Source organism: Montipora foliosa, chromosome 14 (assembly GCF_036669935.1).
Source record: "Montipora foliosa isolate CH-2021 chromosome 14, ASM3666993v2, whole genome shotgun sequence".
Classification (NCBI taxonomy): domain Eukaryota; kingdom Metazoa; phylum Cnidaria; class Anthozoa; order Scleractinia; family Acroporidae; genus Montipora; species Montipora foliosa.
In genome coordinates, this window is record NC_090882.1 from 25,555,259 (window position 1) to 25,567,758 (window position 12,500).

Here is a 12,500-nt window from a genome sequence, read left to right on the forward strand (position 1 = left end):
AAAAGTCCCAATTTTTGCTCCGTTTAGCCGTTTTCCTCTATTCCACTTCTTTTTTCTTCAAACAGCACTTTCCCATAGTTCTGTGTAATTAGACTTTGCACACTTTCCGCGCACGTAGTTGCGGAATTTTGATCGACTTCCTCGGCCTAGTGTCTGATGTCTGAAACAAGACCGAATCCTCTTTAGAAGTGTGTAAAATGTGAATCTTGGTTATGAAATATTCTAGTACCAGTCGTAAAGATGAAGCGGTGTAATTCAAGTGAAGACTGTCATGAGTTCCGAAAAAAGGAGCCACATTTGCAAGTGCAAGAGGTGACTCTACGAGGAAAGTCAACTCAGTCATCATCCTCCACCGTGAAGAGCGTTTTGAAGCGGAGCATCGAACTTAAACAGGCCCAGAGAAAAGAAGAAGAAGAGAAAAGAAAAGAAGATACCGCTTCCAAGTGCAAAGATAATCTTGCTTTAAAGCAGTGGGCAACTATCTTGTCCGATGCCGGGTATTATTGTGAGGTGAGATCACTAGTGAAGAGCATGGATTTCATGCCGTTTCCGGAATCGAAAGAAGCTCCGTGTTTTGCTCTAATCGTTGAGCGCTCCAGAGATTTGCCGTTTTCTGAAATTTCAGGCCCATTTCAGGCTGCAAGATTATTGGTATATCCAAACGGTGAATGGCAAATAGATAGCCCCATCGTAGAGTACAGAAGACTCCAAGTTGGAATGTTGAGTATGCCAATTAAGTCCGGGCAACTTATTGATCTTGCTCGAAAATGGCTATCCGAAAAGCATGTGCTGTGCCCTGGTTTGGTGGGTAGTGACGGAGAAAAACTAGAAAAAGAACTGGGTTATATTCCCAAAAACGTTAGCGTTTATGGTAGAAATTATGTTCGTTCGGTTGGCTGCAAGATCTGGCATGTCCCTGGTAGCAATTACGATCAGATGCAAAAGATGTGCGGTGAGTGTCTTGAGTGCTACAGATACGTGAAGAATGCCCTTGCCAAAAAACAGTCCTTGAGCTCATCTAAACGGGAGAAGCGACAAAATCCCAGCAGCAATTATGCAATTAAGTATTTGACGCCAAGAAGTAAGTCCATTCGTCTCGGCAAAACAAGGAAACTACGATCTCGAATGACTAAAAACGTCCGGAAACTGTACAAGCAAACGAGCATTGAATTGCCACAGGAGCAGTCGTCGGAGCTTTGTAAGCTGGTTCAGGAGATAGAAAATTCGAACGAAGGGAAGCAAGAGCTTGAAACGATTTTTAGCGAGGGGAACCAGCTCACGGATAAGAAGGGTTGCAAAGCAGGAAATTGCGTCAAGGGTATTTGGGAGAAAGATAGGGACGGTTTCTTTAAAGATCAAAGAAAAAATGGTGAGTTTTAAAGCAACCTTTATGTTTTTAATTCCAAGATGTACTTTTTAAGGTTTTCTTTCACTTAGTTAATTAGCCTCTGTTTTGATCATAGTATGTTGCTTGTGCCTCTTTATATACATATGCCCTATGCACATTAACAAATCAGGTTTATTAAACAAGGTTCCAAAAAAGTCACGAAGTTGACAAAGAATTCAAGTGAACTTTAACTTGTTTTTACATTTGCCCTAAATTTGTAGTTGACAAAAAGCAGCAAACAACTTTTTGCAAAGAAATCAGTATTTTAAACCATAGATGTTTATACAAGTTTTAAAACAATTTTGTTCAAGCTTTGGTGTGAATGGGGATTAGTCTGTTAGCCAAGTTCAAGGTCTGTATGATAGGTCTATAGAGACCTAATAGGATGTTCATAAATATGGCTTTCTTTCTCCAGGACAATAAATATGTGGAAGACAAATAAATTTTGTAGATGTTAAAAACTTTGTGTAATGTTATGGTAATTATCAGATCAAGCAAAGTACAATTAATTATTACATTTTGTGGCCTTTTTGGTGGTGATAGTTGAATTGAATAAAAAAGAAAGGCCTTGTTTGAAAATTCTGGTGTCTACCTTGAAGTTACGGACCAAAAAATTGACCAATCACAGAATAAGAAATATAAGAAATGACTCAGTAAAAAAAACTATCAATGCTCGTAATTGTAAACTCATATTGTTCTATAATTCTCTCCTACAGTTACTGGAAAAAATGGAAATCGTTGGTCAGCAGTAACCATTCGAGTTGGTGAGTGTTTACAGAGGTTGAGATGAGTGCAGTCTGCATTCTGTTGCCTGTACAAGAAGTATGACTTTTCTGTCAGAACCAAAAGTGAACTTGACCATTGTTGAGCATGATACCATTGGATTTTCTCACTTTTTAAGTTTTGGCTGATCTGCATGATGCAGCATATCAAACATGAGACACATTGTTTCATCCGATTTCCAAGCAACAATAAGTGAGTTGAAAACGTGAAGTTTCCTTTAGTATTTATGGAATTCAAGGTGTCTCTGGATATCAGATGAAACACAGTGTTGAAAAAGCTGACGTTCCCAAAATTTGGTGATTTAAGATCTAAATTATTGTTCATGGTAATGATTTCCTTCAATTTCCCTTCATGAACTATTAATGAGTTGGAGAGTGCTATTTGAACATAACAAAGACAAAGCTGCTCACAATTTAAGTTAAAATTAGAAAAGAAGTGGAAAACTTTAATGTTATTTGAAATTGTAGTTACTTATTTTAGTTTTTCTTCTCTAAAAACCATTTACCTTTGTTAAATTTTAAATGACGTGAATTTATTACTTGTTGTCCATTGTCATTACTTATTACTCTTAAAGTAATTTTTTTTTTTTTTACTGTTATAATAATTTATTTGTTGATGTATGTTGACATTCAATAGTTCTAAGTTAATTTACAAAAATCACTTTTTCTTTTTATTTTTTACGTATGCATAGCCCTGGCTGTTTACACCAGGAGCCCTTCAGCATATGAGGCATTACATAATCTGAAGATTTTGCAGTTGCCTCACTCAAAAACCTTGAAGAAAGTCATCAACGCTGGTTCTGAGAAGGCTGGTATTGATGAAGAGTATCTGCTTAATCAGCACAAGACCTACACTATGTTCCAAAAAGAAAGAGAGAGGATAGGCCATCCCAGACCATTAGGGCATGGAGTAATGATGTGGGATGAAGTCAAGGTTTGCACTAAGCTTATTTTCTTCACAAGTAAACCCCTGAACAAAAATGTAAAAATTGTTTATTAAACTGGTGAATTGGTGAATTTTTCTTGGTTTGAACATGAATGTAGATGTATCACGCGAAGTTCAATGAAAGGTGTTAAATATAATTTTTTAAGTAAATCAAGTTTCAATTGGATGTTTTTGTTTTTGTTTTTTTTTCCCTCCACATAACCAGAAGAGGTAGTTTTGGATCTAAAAAGTGACTTAGAAGCAAATGAAGAATAATAGTAGTCTGTAAATCTGGATGGAGTAAATAAAAATGCTGTCAATTGCATGCAATTGAAAACACTTCATGTGTATACATATTTCATGAGATTTGCAAATTTTCTGACATAGTGTATTAATTTTCAATATCATTATTTTATTATACACTGCAGATTCAGATGAAAATTGCCTGGAATCTCAAAGGGGCTGGCATTACTGGCTTTAGTACTTCAGAGGATGAGCTGAAGGTGCTACACGATGTGTTCAGCACAGCGGTGGAGCCTGGTGCCCAGAAAGCGTCTTACATAGTGCAGTTCCTTTGGAGAGACCTAACCTCTAACTTTGATTTAATTGGTCCTTACTTTCCTGTTGGAAGTTCTATGCAATCCATTGTTTTGCAGGAGGTTTTAATGCTTACTCTAAAAGCACTAACCAGTTATGGCTTTAAGGTGTCAATTATGCTGTGTGATGGAGCATCATCAAACCTTACTGTATTAAAGCTTCTCTCTGGCCACCCTAAAGCTCAGTTTCCTGCTAGACCTGATGCTGAAACATCCAGGGAATGCTACTATGTGGATACCTCATTTACAAATCCAGAGGACCCACTGGGAAACCCTATTTTCTTGATGATATGCCCAAGCCATCAGATGTGTATCACGTGCACACTGTATTGTAATATATTTGTTTGTACTGTTATTTGGGCTGAATTGTTGCCCATTGTTTTGTTTAAATTTAGGCAGATTTCTGACATGTTTTAGAGACTGTAGTTAACACATTTTCGTGAGCAAAACATGCAGATATTCATCTGCACATGTAGGATTTATCTAAATGAGCTTAGGCTATAGATTTTGCAGTACCACTCAATATAGTAATAATTTGCTTGAGAATTGAATGTAAATGCCTTCTTCTTGTACATATTTGCATCTCAGTTCATTATTTTCTCTGACAGTTTATTATACATCTTATCAATGAATGAACAAAGTGGAGTAAGTAATAAAGTGTGTCAGTAATGAAATAATTTGTCCTATTTTATTAATCCAGATGTATAAGTTAGCTCAGTAAATAAATTATTGATGAACAAATGTATTGAATGAAATAAAAACTCATTTTGTTTCGTAGCTGAAAAACATGATAGCAGCCCTTTATAGTTCAAGGGAACAGGGTGCCAAAGACTTCTGCAAAGATGAAGAAAAATTTGGATGGAGCACAGTTGAGAGGGTGTTTACCCAAGAACTCGAAAGGGCAGAAAATGGGCTGAGCCGTAGAGTTCCTGGGTTAAAATATGCATTTGTATACAGGGATAACTGGACGCGCCTGAATGTGAGGCCAGCGAAAATAATGCAGGTAGGTAGGTTTAGTACATGTACATCACACGTAACCGAGCTTGATGCAAAGCCCTCCTGAGGATTAATTGATAGCAAGGATCACCTTTTAAATCATGCAGGATTGAGCCTTTTAATTTCTATTTGTAGCAACGGTTTATGATAGCAGCCATCAAAGACCTTGCAAACGAACCAAATGAAGATGCAAGTGCATGTGGAAAGACAGCAGAGTACCTAGAAGCATGCAACCTGATATTTGAGCAAGGTCTCCTAAGCCGCCGAAGGATTAATGATGAAAAGAGCCCTGTTTTAGCAAACGTAAGGAAGGGGATGGAATTTTTTGAAAATTGGTGTGCTAGCCATGAAGGAACAGGTAAATGGTCAATTACATTAGAAGTAATTGGTAAATTACAAATTTATTCCTGAACACATAAAAAAAGGACCTTGAATCTAATGTATTACAGTTTAATTATTATGATTTACAATACACAAAGGCCAATGCTTACCCCTCCATGACCCTCTTTAAATAACTGAGGAGAAAGTGCTGCCTTTGTAGTGACATCTGCAAATGGTTAGACTTAATAGTTTTCTCAGATATGAGGATGTTGAACTGTAGGTCCCATCTCACAACACTTGTTCATACTTCATTGTGCAGGACATTAAAGAACCACTAAAGGGATGCAATGAACCCTGGCTGTGACCACCACTAATGTCTGGTCCTATACAGGTCCACATTAATTGGCTTCATGCTGTTGCAGTCACCCTGCCAAAGGCTCTGATCCTTCACAAACTTAACTAAACACTGGTGTTAATCTCAAGTATCAGTAATATATTTCAAGTATCAGTAATATCATTGACCAACTGTAATATTGTCTTGTATGCAGTTTTTGAAGATAAATACTCTGTTATCTGAAAACACAGCTGACTAGTTTTCCCACTCATTAAAACTTGTAATTATTTGCAGTTTATGAAGACAATTCAAAGAAATCAAGACAGAAAAAGTTTCTAGCATGGCAGGTGTGTTTTTACATGAGAATAGTTTCTTTGCTAGTACCTCTACGCATGCAGATAGACTACCAATACTCTATCATAGTAGCTGGCTATGCATTCAATCAGATGTTTCTCTGGGGAAAGTCCAAAAACCCTTTAGCCTTTTTAGCCCATAAATACTAATATCATTGTTCTACTTTCGGGCAACCAGAGGTGACCCATAATTGTTGTTGAATTACAGGTACCATGCATTTTAGTTAATTACCCAGTAATACTATTTACATTGCTAATGTTGATCTATTCTTGTTTTGTAGACATGGGATCTCCTGCGCCTTGTTGTACATGGGTTTTTGTCATTTTGTGACTGGTTCTTTAAGAATGTTTCATCCAATGAGGGATATTTTATCAGTCCACTTCGCATAAATGGTAGTGCGATCGAGTCCATTTATAGTGTTTTAAAGTTTGCAAGTGGAGGGAATCTGTCTGCCCTTTCCTATGGTCCTGCCCTTGGCAAACTTATAAAGAGGAAAGAAATGGACAGAAACGAGTATTCAGAAAAGGGTTACAGGGATGTACCTATCAATGTTGGTGGATCAGATGCAGCTGCTGTTGTGGGATCCATAAACAACCTTGTAGTTCAGAGTCAAAAGTTTGTTAACCATTGTGTGTTTATTTTCCCTGAAAACATTTCACAGTCAACTTTTGGGGACAGGTTGGGAAGCAATGCATGTACCCTCATTGCAGTGAAATTTGGAGCCTATTGCTTTCAGAATAAACTAGAGATTTCTTTACTCTGGGATCAACTTCCAAATGTTTGGCTTGATTCATTTCTCAATGCCATTTGTGATGGAAATGAAGTTTATGATGAGTTGTACTCTGATACTAGCATTTTTTTAGATGTAGAAGATGTTGTCAATACAGTGGGGGATTTATTTAGTATTGAATCTGCTGATCAGTTGATGGGATTCACAAATGCAAATGATTTCAGTGACTTAGTTAACCACATTAGCAGGGTTATTCATTCATCAAGTGCTGCTCACCACTATGGTATAATTATTGCAGCTGAAAAGTCTGTGGGTTTTTTTGTGAAGGGGAATGGCTTGTGTGCAATCATTGATAGTCATCAACATGTAAACAGCCATGGGGGTGGGATGATCATTATGGCTAACAATCCCAGGTCAGCCATTGTCGAGTACTCAAATGTCCTAACAAATCACAGTTGTACTCTTGACTTGGGGACTCTTAACTGGGTCCAGTATACATGTACATGATCAAGTAAGTTAACTCTTATTTCATTGGCCAAATGTAGTCAACAACATCACCAATTAAAATATTATCATCAAGAATATGATGAGTGAGCAATAATTGATTGCAAGCAAGATTGTGTGCACCAGTGCCTGTCTTTTCAGCAAGTGTGGTGCATCCTTATAGGTTATTGTCAGGAGTGCTCAAGGTTGATTTGTTTCCAAGAATCTACCCTTTGTCTCCAAAACTAATAACTATAGTAACCATCATTGGTCACGTAGGTGAGAGTTCATTTCACAAACTGCTTGGCTAGCATAATACACTTGTAAAACAATGAACAACAGCTTTTTGAAGGTAACTTTCAAATTTAAAGGGGATATGTCACTGCAGTTTTGTTGTTTTTGAGTTAGAATGACAAAATAATTTTGTATTCCCTTTTACATGTAAAATATTCTTTGGCATTTTAAATGGAAGATTTCAAATGAATTTTGGCAGGAAAAGCCATCCATAATACTCTTTTTGGTTGTTTTTTTTTTCCTGATGGGGGATGAAATAAAATATATATTGGTATAATTGTTTAAAGTTGCAATCCACTTCCACCTTGCCATCGATAACAACTAACTTAAGACAACACATAATTTCAGTTTACAAATATAGTAGAGACAAACTGTATCATCATTTGGGGTTTTCTTTAAAGGCATCTTGTAGCATAATTCTAAAGTGAGCCCAAAATAGTATGACGTTGCCCCTTTAATCGAGAATACTTCCAGACAAGACTGATTTCAAGTAAACAGGAACAAGCATTTGTCATTGATGTCATGTACACCCGGCCTCTGTTGTTCAAAAGGTGGATAATGCTATCCACTGGATAAATCGCTATCCAGCGGATAAGCGCGGGCAAAGCCAATTGACTTATCCAATGGATAGCTATATTCTATCCCTCGTTCGAACAAGTGGGGCCTGTACAGTAGTTGTAAATACTGTCAAGACTGTTTCAATCATGTATGAAGAGGCTGTCTGGAGATATTTCCTCGTGATTGTACCCAAATAAAAAATTAAATTAAATAATCTTTCAAAGAAGTGCTACTCAGAAACAATAAATTAAACATATAGCTGGCATCGCTTCAGAAAAATTCTCAAGCAATTTGTCATATTATGTGTTGTGTTTTACACTTAGTTTAATTTTTTTATTTTCCTATTTTTCAAACTAATAACAAAGAGGGCAAAATTACTGAATTTTTTCTTAATTTTGCTTGAGAAGAGGGCAAAATTACTCGCTCACGATTGGTCGAGCTCCAAAAATTCTCGCTCCTGATTGGCTGAACGTACGTCTTCCACATTCAGTTGGTTTCTTCTGTTTGAGCAAAACAACTTCGTCTTCATCGAAGTTTGTCTTATAATTCGCGCTGCATTCGCCGAAAAGGCACAAAGATTAAGAACTAGCTTTAAAAGATGATCTGAATTTGAATTTTCGAGTGACAAGAAGAAGGGCAAAATATTTTTTTCACGAAAAGCTTAAAACTTGCATCGACTTACATGGTGCCCGGCGTAGCGGGATTGTGTGATTGAAAAACAAAATGATTCCTTTCGTCAAGGGCTTTCAGTTTACCACGACATCTTGCACCTCAACAAAAAAGGTCACAGAACAATTTGCCATTGACAGGAGGAACGAGTACCTCGAATTTGGTGGATTTCTTTGGACAAACTGTTTGCTATGTTTACGGATGCGTATTTGCAAGTGGTAAAAACCTCTACAGCACAGGTGAATAAAATAAATTGAAGCTTAACATTTGGTTTAATCGTTGTTACAGTTGTTCACGAATGAAACTCGTATTTTCCTCTCGAGTGGTTGTAAATAACAATCATCTATACTCGTTTTGGACGCAAAAAACAAGTTGACTTGCTTGTCTGTTTGTCAGTTGTTTTGCTTCCGAGCGAACGAGTGTTTCCGCTTAGCTGTCTGTTTTTCGAGGTGCCTCAACAGTGTTAAGAAAATTTTGCCCTCTTTGTTATTAACAAGTAATCGCATGGGGCCGAGTAAAATTAAGGATTAATATCACTTGTGTCTTCTGAAGTTGCTGAAATTGCCCGAGTCGCGCAGCGACCTATACTAATTAAAAATGGAACCACAACACATGCATTTTTGCTTGATCGACAACAGTCAGCTACTTGCGTTTGGTGGACAAGGTGTATATCTTGAGTTTCGGCCGAAGCATTTCATCCGCATCAACAACTTTCCCATGGCTCTTGAGGTCTCTCTCTGTCTTAGCGTTCATGAATTCGTTGATACGTGTGTTCGCCAACTTCGAAACTAGGGCTTTAAAAATTCCACCTACAACTTCAGAGTTTGAAGCAGCCTCTGTGGAGACAATCGATGCGACTAACAGACTAAATTCCTCCTCCAGTTCCTCGTTATTTAATACCGAACTCTGGCACATATCAATAAATTTTGTTGGGTACTTTTTCAAGTTTGAGTCAGAAGTGAACTCCCGAACATTGTCATCCACGTGTGTAAGAAAAGGAATAAGCTCCGTTCTTGGGAAAACAAGATTTCCTTCGTCTAAGTTTTGTAAGCTGGAAGAAATTAACGACTTGTCTTTCATTGTGAGCTCTTTAAGCAACTGAAGCTCAAACTCCACCGTCGCCCTTCTCTCGGCAGATACCTTGCCTCGGCCTTTGTTTTGTTGTAGTGTTTCTGTACGAAGCTTTGTCATTCTGTGAAGGGCAGCTCCCCAATACCGGTAGAGAGTTTCCTCAGACTCCGGACTGAGTTTTGATGAAGTTGTCGCTGAAGTCACAGAGGAAACCTTTTTCTGTTGTATTTGGGAAAGCACGTTTGTGTAGACCATTTCGTGCAAAACACTGAGAACCCCGTGCACCAATTCATCAGCGAACTGTTGGCCAACCGAGAATCGTTCAACGATTGAGCGTTCCTGGGTAGGCTTTCCGCAGGTAAAATTCGCAAGCATTTTCATCCAGGCTACTGAAAATGCAGCCTTCCTGTTCTTTTTGTCCGGTAGCTTAGCACAATCGTCTACCAAAGTAGAAAACTTTCGACAAAATCCCAGAATCATGAGCTGAAAATTTCGCTTCTGAGACTCGCTGAGCAAATGCTTTGCGAATCGCAGCCTCTCCGAGAATTCCTTCACACGGGGGTGCTCCAGTAGTTGCGAACGAATCTTACATTCGATTTCGGCTGCCTGTTCCGTAGAAAATATCCACGATGTCAGCTCGTCGAGTTCATCATCTAAAAGACTGGAATTTGTACTTGGATAATTCTTTTTTTTCTTGGCTGATTTAGTGGTAGCCGACGGCCGGGGCTTACAACTCTTTCTTTTACTACTCGATGGACGAGAAATCACCCTCACTTGTTCAATTTCCGCCTCTTCCTCTATTACACTTTCTTCTGGGCTACTAGAGCTTTCGTAATCTTCTCCTGAAACATAACTAGAACTATCAGAGGAATCTGCGGTGAATTCACTCTCACTACTGTCCGCCATTTTGGATTTTCTTTATGGCAGCCGAGACTTCCGGTGATGTTTGATTACGTCGATACCTGTCATTGGTCGGAATTCGCGGGAAAATAAAGCTTAAAATAGATCGGTCTCCGAAAACGCCGTGCCACGTACCCTATGGAGTTGTACGCTCCTACTTATGGGCTCCTGACGGAGTTGATAATGTAAATTGGCCACCGTACAGAGATTCTAAAAGCTGACGTTTCGAGCGTTAGCCCTTCGTCAGAGCGAATCGAGGGATTATGGGTTACAGCTGAGACGCCTTCAGTTGTTGAAGAAAATTTAGCAAATGCTTCACATCCAATATTATAAAAAGCTAAAAAAAAAAGAGATTCTGGGCATATTTCATAAAAACACATCACGTCAAACATCGTCGATGAACTCACTATTATTTTATCAGCAGCGGCCAGCCAAAGTCATTTGTAGTCGTGAATACGCGAAGCGTATAAACGACTATCGTTAGGGGTGAGAATATGCAAATTTGTCCCTCACTCAGATGTAATCAGTTTTTTCAAGATATGTCAATTTGTCACTCACTCAGTTGAATTCAAATAGATATAGTGACGATCAATATCGACTATCCGACGTTCACTTTCCGAAGTACGGACTAGTAACGCCGCAACGTAATTCGTTGAAATGTTCTTCGACTTTTCTTCGTTCCTACGGGATTGATACTCATTGCAGTTAGCATGTGTTACCGAGCCATTGCTCAGTGGAAGACTAAAGGCATCACTTTGCTGTTTGTGTTGAAAATGAACGCAAGAGACATTTTCTCGTCGATCCGCCAAGTTCACAGGTCCACTCGTATTAGCAAAGGAGCACGAAGCGAGATTGCCGTGGACAGTGAAAACTGTGTTCACCAAAAGCAAACTACTGCTCTTTTAGTTTGTTGCTATTTCATTATTCTATTGGTTATATTGAATGCCTATAAGGTGTACTTGTAACATATTGAAAAAGCTAAAGGCGTTAAATGTAAAACACGGGGTTAAAACCACTTGATAGTTGTGTTTGCAAAGTTGAGAAATATCCAGGTGTTTTGCGTATCACCTTGCTGTAGTTGGACAGTGAAGCAAATACGAAACAAAGCTTGTGTAGACCTTTGGTCTTCAACCAAACCACTAAAATTCGTAATCTTTTCCTTTGAATTCATCAAAGTTTGTCTCCGCCATGATTTATCAACCCACGTGGAAACGCAACAAGGAATCGAGGCTAACGATCAAATTCCCCATCCCCTCCTATGAGTAGTGATCAAATGCCCCGCCCCCGGGAAGACTAAGATGATCAAATTCCTTTCTCCCGGGCAGGGAAAAGGCGTCAAATACCGGGGGTATGCCCGGGGGAGGGATGTTGAAGCTTCAATTTGACTGGTACATTAAGGCCGAACAAAATGCAGCCAAACGAGTGAGGTGAGTTATAGCGAGGATTTTGGGAACTTTTCGGTGCAACTCCTAATTTTGCTGTGATGTATATTTAACTTATTCCGTTGATTTTGTTTCGGTTTACGATACAGAGGAGTCTAACATTTGAAAATATTTTATCATATCAATAGACGCGTAACTTGATTGTACGTCGACGGGACATTCAAACTCTGTCGCCAGCCCTTTAGCCAGCTGTTTACAATCAACGCGTTCGTGAAGAGCGGCGATCATGCTAAACAGGTTCCCCTCCTGTTTGTAGTCATGTCGGGGAGGAAAAAACGAGACTACCGTGCCGTACTACAAGGGGTGCTGAGCATACTTTCCTCGCCACCAGCTGTAAGAAGAATAACGTTAGACTTTGAGCGTGCTCTGTGGACAGTCCTCAGGCAGTTGTTACCAGACGTTTCTCTACAAGAATTTGGTTTTATCAACGGAGTTGATAATGTAAATTGGCCACCGTACAGAGATTCTAAAAGCTGACGTTTCGAGCGTTAGCCCTTCGTCAGAGCGAATCGAGGGATTATGGGTTACGTGTAGTTTTTATAGTAGAGTAGGAGCTACGCTATTGGTGGTAACATGGCAACGTGAAAAATAGGAATATATTAGTTAAATGAAAAGCGTTCGTTAATACCGTGAGGATTTACGGTATCCTCACGGTATT

General features: G+C 38.8%; 2 protein-coding genes across 3 annotated transcripts in view; one reads left to right on the top strand and one right to left on the bottom strand.

Annotated features, from left to right (window-relative positions):
* Positions 1-12,500, bottom strand: part of LOC137984567 (uncharacterized) — a 17,003-nt gene that overhangs the window by 1,192 nt on the left and 3,311 nt on the right. The window lies entirely within an intron of this gene.
* On the top strand, positions 4,473-7,068 carry LOC137985400 (uncharacterized). 2 transcript variants are annotated; one of them, XM_068833020.1, is made up of 4 exons: positions 4,473-4,693; positions 4,822-5,044; positions 5,636-5,688; positions 5,976-7,068. In XM_068833020.1, exons 1-4 carry the CDS (start codon positions 4,478-4,480, stop codon positions 6,930-6,932), a joined length of 1,449 nt encoding a protein of 482 aa, XP_068689121.1. In that variant the 5' UTR covers positions 4,473-4,477; the 3' UTR covers positions 6,933-7,068. The 2 variants fall into 2 exon arrangements, with proteins under 2 accessions (XP_068689121.1, XP_068689122.1); XM_068833021.1 differs by having other exon boundaries at positions 4,561-4,697.

What these genes read in the sequence shown, in the direction of transcription:
- LOC137985400 (XM_068833020.1), top strand. Translation starts at nt 4,478, where the DNA reads ATGATAGCAGCCCTTTATAGTTCAAGGGAACAGGGTGCCAAAGACTTC. An exon ending in TGCTAGCCATGAAGGAACAG is followed by an intron (nt 5,045 to 5,635) that starts GTAAATGGTCAA and finishes AATTATTTGCAG; the next exon opens with TTTATGAAGACAATTCAAAG. An exon ending in AAAAGTTTCTAGCATGGCAG is followed by an intron (nt 5,689 to 5,975) that starts GTGTGTTTTTAC and finishes CTTGTTTTGTAG; the next exon opens with ACATGGGATCTCCTGCGCCT.